Genomic DNA, 8,793 nt, shown 5'->3' on the forward strand with positions numbered 1-8,793 from the left:
CCTGAAACAAGATGCCTCTACAGTCAATTCTACATGCAGGCAAAAAAACATTTAGGCTACAAGAAATGTCATCAGTGGTAAAAAAAATATGGCAGCCATTGTAATCCATCCAAAGTTGCTGCATTTGACCCTCACGCTTACATAAACTGTCATCATGACAAACACTGCCCAAAGCCCACCCAAGTGGGCTTAACCCTTTCCAGTCATTTGCCGCACTGTGCCCGACAGCGGAAAATTGCATGTCCGGTCAGTTCAGGGCATGGCTTGACACACAGTTTTGCCTGCCATTTCTGCAGAGAAAATTTCGCACCATTTGGTTAGAATTATTGTAGCCCGCAAATTCACTATTTGGCTTTCCTTCCGAGGATAGCTCCCCACACTGATGCAAAATTATTTCATTGATGACATGGTTTTAAAGGCAACAAATGATGCCAAAACATCACGGCATGACTTCCATTCCAGTAGGCGAATGTTATTGAAAGTTGTGAAATGACTTTGAGGAAAAGAAGATGACTTTAATGACAAAGAAAACTATGTGCCCCCTGCGACAAGGATTGCGAGCAGTATGCAGTGAGAGAATGGTAAAAGGAGGCAGACGGGAGACGGTGCTTTTTGTTAAAGACTGGCGAGAGGAAGCCTGTCCTCCACCGGCGAGGTACCACATTCTAAACAAGTACGGATGAGACCGACCAAAGCTGAACAAAAATGCTTTAAATACGTGTCTATAACCAAATTTTGATGTGGCAGTCACTTTCTTTGCGGTGGGCTAGAAGGCCCAAAAGAATGCTGACCGATGTAGTAGTCACTGGAAAAAATACACTCGACCGGAAAGGGTCAACAGCTAAACAAGTAGCTGTCGCCTAAGCTTAGCCCAATGGCATTTTTTTTCTTTTATTTGGTCTGTGTAGGTAGGCCAAGGCTAGAGGCCAAAAGCCTAAGGAAGCCTTGGTCCCCTGTGCAATTTCTTGCATCAATGAACAGAACTCACAGCAGTGACAGTTCGGTGATCAGAGTTAACAAATCACAGAAAAACACTTTCCAGAAAATCGAAGGCATATATCACCATCATTCACCACAGTTACGTAAACTGAACCTTCCATATCCTACAAACTGCTCTTTGAGAAACAACCTTCAGGAGAGCATATATGGAGAAAAAGTGCAGATTCTAACCTGGTGAGTGATGTCCAGAAGGTACAGCATGTTTGTGGCCCCTGGAGCGCAAGCCTGCATGTGAAGACCAGATTGCATCCATGAAGACACTAAGCTCATGTGGTTTTATGTGCATGACACGGTGAATATGGAATACAATCACGTAAAACAGCTTTTCCGGGTTGTGTAGGTCGAGCTGGAACGGAAGTGTGTTCAGCAGCAAACATTCGTGTTAGTTCTGCATGAAGATAACTGCAATACTTATGCTCACGAAAAACTGATAATTGCCTACAAAGGCCTACTGGAACCGGGCAAACAGCTATTGCATTGAAGAATGAATTTGCATCATTTCTGGCTTCATGGGGTGGACAGTAAGAGTCTGCCTACAAAGGCTTAAGAATTAATGAGTGTTATTCATTGTTAATTATAAAAAACATTGAGAGAGCCACTATTTTTTTTATTAAACCATTTGTGGTAGCTGTATTAAGCACAGGGAAAAACTTCCTGAAAATGGCTACTGGTAAAAATGCCCAGGTTAAAGCTGCCCGTGAATGTTGCAAATATGCCCAACATGATGTTCCGCCTCCACTGTCTATAAGAGTGCAATTAATAGAGCAGAAGCACATCTGACACTGTACACTACTCTGTCTTAAGTGCAGTTAGAGCATACCACATTTACTCGTGCAACACCCGCGTCACAAATTTTGGGACAACAAACCAGGGGGGTAAAGAGAAAGAAACTATTGTGAATGAGTTTCTCAATGCGCTGCTCTAAATGAGGTTTATGGTGACCAGCTTTTCTAACACCATGGAAGGCAGTGAAGAAGTCCATCCCTGCAAACATGATGATGAGGTGAGCTCACTGGACAGCAACGAGAGTGAGAGCTGATGATGACAGTGATGAAATTTTATGACGCAAGGGCGGCTTTGGTCAAAGAGCACCGCGGCACAAGGCAATTTCGTCACCACAACTGGGACTCCTACATGCAAGATGCACGCTCCGATGACTTCACCACAGTTGCAGGGAGACTGAATGTGGCGAGAAACAGCAAGTAAAGGTGCGACAATTGTCATCAGTTGTTGCATTATCATGAGCAGAAATCACAGCTAGCACTACACTCGTTTTACGGACATTTTGTGATGCAAGGGAACTGGACGGGCACAACTAAAGAACGAACACTGGGGATCAGTAAATTTGGTAAAACTGGCACTGCATTGTGCAATAGTGTATAACATCACAAGAGCAAAAAGCATAACAAAAACATAGGCCAATTTTTTTAAATTGCTTTGCATTATAATAACACAATTTCCAGCTCAAAAACAAATCAAAGCCCACACTAACACCATGACATCAAATCCATACACGATGAATTCCAGATGTGCGGATATACATTCAGTACTGTTAGAAAACTAAAACAAACATTGTCACAGTGTACTCCATACAAATAAATGTAACCTGCTCTTAAAAAGGCCTCAAAATGAAATGGACGATGTCAGAATGCAGGATAAATGAGCACAGCATTGATTATAGTTTGGAAAGTCACTAATGTTAAGAGTACACTAATCACAGTGTACTCTTCAGCAAAGCCAAAAGGATGCCCATAAACCAGTAAACAGCGAATACAATAGAATATAAAATTTACCACAGAATACAGCACAGGTTTTCAGAGCTACAGTCATCACAAAGCCCCAACCAGGACACAAAGGATGAGTACAAAGTGGTGGAGTTACATCGAATTACGTAAGCAAGCATTCATAGATTCGAGTTCATACAGCACAAAAATCAGGATAAAGATTGATGTGTCAGACACAGAGGCATGAAAGGCTAACAGTTCCAATACATGAAGTTGTCATAATTGATGTTTCTGCTTCGATTGAAAAACAAAAGAATAATATATAAATGAAAAAAATTAATTCATCCACATAACAGAATGATCGCACAAGTACTGGCATAACTGCATTTCTTGCTTTCATGCAATGTCACACATGAAGTTTTTCACAATGACCACCATCTCAGTGGTGATCTTGCTTTGGTCTCTGAATAACAGGATGGGATCGGATTCACCCCATTTTGCACCAGAAAGAAAGGCATCATTTTCTGCCATTTGTATTTTTCATTGAGGATAATATTTTGGAACCAATGGTCCTCTTTTACTAAAGGTGCACACAAGATGATTTTTTTTTAATTCTTCGCTTAACTAAGTTGCTAAGTGACATGCGATGTCCTATTGACACCAGCAGACTTTCCTAAAAAAAATATGCAACATCTCCTGAATGTTATAACTGCCCTAAAACATATTCCAATTCGACCCATTGTTTTCTGGAATGCCCCATGGCCATTCAGCCTCTGAGTGACCAAATATTGTGATTCTATGAGCACTAATAATTGCCCACCACAAGAGTACACACGTTACAGGCTTCCCCTCATTGCTGTAAGTGGTCAGGTGTCCTGTTAGTACCACGACTGAAACGGGAATCCCACTGAGAGCTTAATTTAAACTGTTCAACCATTACACGCCAGTGAGTTCTGCTACACGACCCTTGGGCTAAAAGGAAAGAACTTGGTGCCTATTTTCATTCCCGTTATTCCCTCCTTGCCTCTCCATCAAAGCCTAACGTCAGTCCTGGGGAAAGAATTATATTATTTTCAAAATGAGTTGACTAAAAAAATTTGTTTTCAGGACGGTCCTTATCTTCATAATCATTTAAATCCCTGTAATTCAAGCAAAATCATTAAAAACACTTCCATCTAATTTTGTATGTAGACACAGAGTACTGAGATCATTTCACATGCAATTTTCACATGCAATGAGCATCAGGCAATGGAGCCATGGAAGGTTGACAGTCATGGCATTGAAGGTTTCTTCCTTTGGAACCTTGAACACGTTGGCTTATCGATAATGGCCTGCAAAATAATGAAGTAGAAATGAGCGTCACTACAAAACAAACACAAATGCCGCAAGCAGTGGGGCCAGTCTGCTTTTGTGCAAATGGCAAAGCACTAAGAAGTAACAATGCACAAAATCCACGTCTGACTAAATATTCTGTCGTGGCAATGTAGCGTAAACTGCAAGTACACATTTTTAAAACTGATATTTTCTACCAGCTAAATGCAATGCCACTTGTGATATTTTTAGCACAGCTGGTCTGGATAGTTCCCTTAGCACAGACAGATGGATTCTCATGCACCTAACTTTGCACATGCACATAAGTGAAGGTAAGGTTCTGCATATGTTCGTAGCAGTAGGTTGCCTTCAAAGGTTCTTCCTCGAGCATGTACTCTGTGTCCTCTTAATACTGCTCCTCATGACGGCAATTTGAAACAGAACATGGTAGCGTAAGGAGAAGTCTCCAAGGCCTCAACTGCATTGTTCATATGCCTTGTGTATTGAATACATATAATGCAGTAGTAGATCAACGCACTGAGTCATGAGTAGACAAACTCAGGCTCATATTCAGGTGATTATCTGAGTGGTCAGCGAGTCGAATCCAGACTGAAATTCAAGCTGCGACCCAAGTCATGAGCGCTTTCATGACTTGGGTCGCTTTCACAACAATGGTGCATGCTTCAGATTTTTATGCCTTCTAATCTACAGACAGCAGAGTCGACGAATGATTTACTGCTGCTACCAAGGGTACTTGAGGGCGAGGTAGGCTGGCGACGTCTGTGGCCGACCGAAGAAGAGGATTCTGCGGAAGCTAGGAAGACGGCATTTTGTCCCAATCCCACTGCTAACTTTATGCGGGTGCAGATAATGAGCCGGTAGCTTTGTTCCAGTCCCTCCATGCTGCGGAGAGTTCAAATTACTACAATGATAAGCAATCAGCATAACATTTGTGACACGTAGATAAGCTGTCCACTTTTGGCATAAACTTAGCCCAAACAGCGTCAGACCAAGAATATGTGTTCGTGAGCCTTAATTCAGACCTCTATATGCAAACATATGCGCGGCCGAAAAGACTGACCAGATTACCAAGCAGGCAGCAGATAAGAGAATGAGATACTGGTCATGCTTTGTGGCCACATATGCGGCTGCAGGAATGTGAGAGGATAATGCAACGCATCCAACACTGAGGTTTTTTTACAAAGCATTAACCAACTGCCAGCTTACAATGCAACCCTATGCCTTGCCACATAAAAATTTTTTACTTGTGACATCACATGACTACGTTTGTGGCAGTTGAATAATGGTCGCTGTCGTGACACCTGACAACACAGTACGTAGGCCAGGATGAGATGTCATGCACTGACTCTTTGAAGGTACGATCAAACATAAAAATATGGCAATATTTAAGCATTACAACCAGCCAATACAAATTCAATAAAGTATTTTCAATTCGGGACATGAGAAGTATGTGCACTTCCAAACAAACATTTGCTCAACCAGAAAAAGAATGCTTCAGTTGCGAATTCAAGTGTAATATCCAACTGGAATGCAAAATCACTCCTGCCTTACTTTTACACTCTTTTCCGCTGAAACTTCCTAGCAGAAATATTTTGCCAAATAACAGACAAAAAAGCAGATATGAAACAAATAAAATGATGGCCAGAAGAAGTGGCATTATCACAACTAAGAAAGGCAGGACAATTTGCGAGCCTGGAGGAGCTAGTGCGTAATTTGCAAGGAACTCTTACAAGAACACACAATGGCCAATGAGCCAACAGACTCCAAAAAAAAGCAGAATGAAAAATTTGCACTACGCATCCCAGAAATCGAAGAAATACAGCATAGAAAAAAATAGCCTTGAATGGGAACAGAAATAAACAGAACAGGACACAAAGCTTACAAATACGAAGGGCCAGTACAAAAATAAAACAATGAACCACTTTAACTCATTAGGCAAGATGGCACTCCACAAAGGCCTGATCCATAGGGATGCCAATAGTTATCTATTTATCTAGGGGAGATTTCTTGGTGCCTGGTATAAAGACACATCCCGCAATACATATATTTACAGGACAGGAGCACCAAGCTACGGGTCGGCATACGATGGCTGCAGTTCTTCCACTGGAATGTTCTTCCCCTGGCTACAGGTGCTACTCCAAAGCCTGCAAAACTGAGAACACACAAAAAAGGCACAGCACAGAAACACAAGAAATACACTGGCATGGAATGTCGTCCTGCTTTTTAAAATCGACCATTTAGTGGAACTGATGGATATCATATACACTTTTCATTCCTGTGAAGCGGTTATATTAGGACGCAGAAAAAGCATTTTCTCTGAAGTGCGAACTTTGGACAGTAGAGAAGCAAATGGTCCACAGATGCAAACTCCCCAAATGAGTCACATAGCTTTGTCGGTGACCATCCACATCAGCATAGATATAAATTTAAACTGGGAATCCTGCACCGCAGCCGCATCATTGATACCTCACACAGCCTGACATCAGTCATCGGGTCCAACGAACTGAGGAAAGTTCGCACCGCGAGTACTTGAAAGCGGGAAATTAGGACAGGGATACTGGCTTTGAGATAAAGTAGGGCTTTTGAAACTGAATTTGGGAGACCAAGGCAGAGACGCAGAGCTCGTCTTTCTAGTAATATTAAGGGTTGAATCTTGTACTCTGCGCTGCTAGAAAACAGAATCCAACCAAGTTCAAGTACAGGTCGTACATAGGCTTTGTATAGTAACAATAATGTGTCGCGGCGCATCCCAAACTTTTTACTGCCGATTCGTCTCAGCCGGCCTAGAGCGTATTCTCCTTTAAATACGTTGTTCTCTATAAAGGCTCCAAACTAATGCTGGGTGATAAGTAACACCTAGATATTTAACGGATTCCATTTGTGGAATCTGGTTAGAGCGATGGACTAATGAAATGTGCAAAGGCTTGTCTGGAGCAAATACCGGCATGCCACATTTGTTAACTTTGGAGGGTAGATGTGTAGGCCAGTTGGTGAGACATTAAGGAGCTAAACACCGCAGCGAACACGGGACAGAGAAAGAAGAGTGTCGTCTTCTTTCTCTGTCCCGTGTTCGCTGCGGTGTTTAGCTCCTTAACATTTGTTAACATTCAGGGATGAATTAATATGGTGCAACCAAACTCCAACAGCATCAAAATATCCCTGCAGAATCTGGTAAAGGGAATGGATATCCCTGGCCGAAGCGAAAAAAAAAAACTGTTATATCAGGACGAATGGGGATGTCACTGACCAAAGTATTAAAAAGCAGCAGTGATAGCAGCAAACCTTGCGGCACTCCTCTTGAATGATAATAAGTATTAGAACATAGGGTTCCATCTGTGCAGTAAATGTGTCTGTCCTTCAGGAATTCAGATATCCACGGATAAATGTAGGTTGGAGGCTCTAACTGCGAAAGTCTGTTAAGTAAAATGGTATGTTCTACTCTATCACAGGCATGTGCTACATCAAGAGTCACCAAAGCTGAAACTTCCCTTCTGCATATCGAGAGCCAGACTCAACTCTCTAGATCCACATGCGCAGAATATATAGAGCATCCGTGACGAAAGCAAACCTGTGTTGAGAAAAGGCCATCAACATCTTGAACACGTTTTGTGAGACGACTATGCACTATTCTTTCTATTAATTTCGACAGATTTGAAGTTAGCACAATTGGCCGAATATTATCTAAGACGTATGCTTTGAAATGAACGGCGGCGCAACAAGGACACTAACAAGAAAGGGACACCACATGCGCACACTACCAACTGTTCATTACATGGAAAAGTGGCATATTTAAACATACAGCTCAGGCATGACACTGATCACATTACCGCTCCGAACCTAACACATGGAAAAAAAAAAGCAGCAACATCAGGATAACAAACAAGAAACCTTTAACCCCTGCATAATTCGACCCACCTCCATTTTCTAACGATTTTTTATGCTCCCGTGCCCTGTCATTAGAAAAATCGTTAGAAAACGAAGGTGTGTCGAATTTGCCTCTACACTGTAAAGATTGCAAGTGTGAGCCAGTGCTAAACGGAATAAGGATTCTGGGCAGGAGTTGCGATAAGGTGGCACGTGAAATTCTTGAGGCTTTTATGATCAATAAGAAGGGAAGTACTTGTGTTAGCGACTCTTCAGTACCCCTCCGTAGAAACGAAGTGTCCTTTCTTGATAGTTTTTTGCGACGTCATGTACTGTGCGTCTTTTCAGCCCTGCATTCCTAGCGGCCGTCTGTTGCTTGTTTAGGTGGGTTGTTAATTTTATTATTTCTTTTACCTTTTCCTTTTTGTTGTTTTTTTCGGGTTCTGACTGCTTTTGCTTCATGTGTTTGACTCTGCCTTTGCTACGATTGTCATTTGTTTTTACTTTTTTTAACTTTCTATTTTTATTTTCAATGTTTGGTTTCTGACTGCTTTTGCTTCTTATGTATGACTCTGCTTTTGCTACGATTGTTTGGCACCGCTTTTGCTACGAGATGGCCTCTTCCTCTAATTTCTGCTATCAGAATCTCTTAGTTTCTTTCTGCTGGGGTTAAAGGTTTCTTGTCTGTTGTCCTGATGTTGCTGCTTTTTTTCCACGTGTTGGGTTCGGAGGGATAATGTGATGAGTGTCATGCCTGGGCTGTATGTTTAAACATGCCACCTTTCCATGTAATAAACAGTTACTTGTTAGTGTCCTTGTTGCGCCGTCATTCATTTCATCATGCACCACCTCTCCCCTCAGGCCATTCCTCTGA

General features: G+C 41.9%; 1 protein-coding gene across 1 annotated transcript in view; it reads right to left on the reverse strand.

The window, feature by feature from the left end:
* LOC149329363 (uncharacterized) overlaps positions 1 to 7,036 on the reverse strand; it is a 40,360-nt gene extending 33,324 nt beyond the window's left edge. The window contains exon 1 of the mRNA XM_089559232.1: positions 1,171 to 7,036. Within this exon, the coding sequence (XP_089415358.1) occupies positions 1,171 to 1,285 (115 nt within the window). The 5' untranslated portion in view covers positions 1,286 to 7,036. The remainder of the gene's footprint in view (positions 1 to 1,170) is intronic.
* Between the last annotated feature and the right edge of the window lie 1,757 nt (positions 7,037 to 8,793).

The sequence above is a fragment of the Amblyomma mixtum genome, chromosome 9 (assembly GCF_055824585.1).
Source record: "Amblyomma mixtum isolate Tamu chromosome 9, ASM5582458v1, whole genome shotgun sequence".
NCBI classification, from domain to species: Eukaryota; Metazoa; Arthropoda; class Arachnida; order Ixodida; family Ixodidae; genus Amblyomma; species Amblyomma mixtum.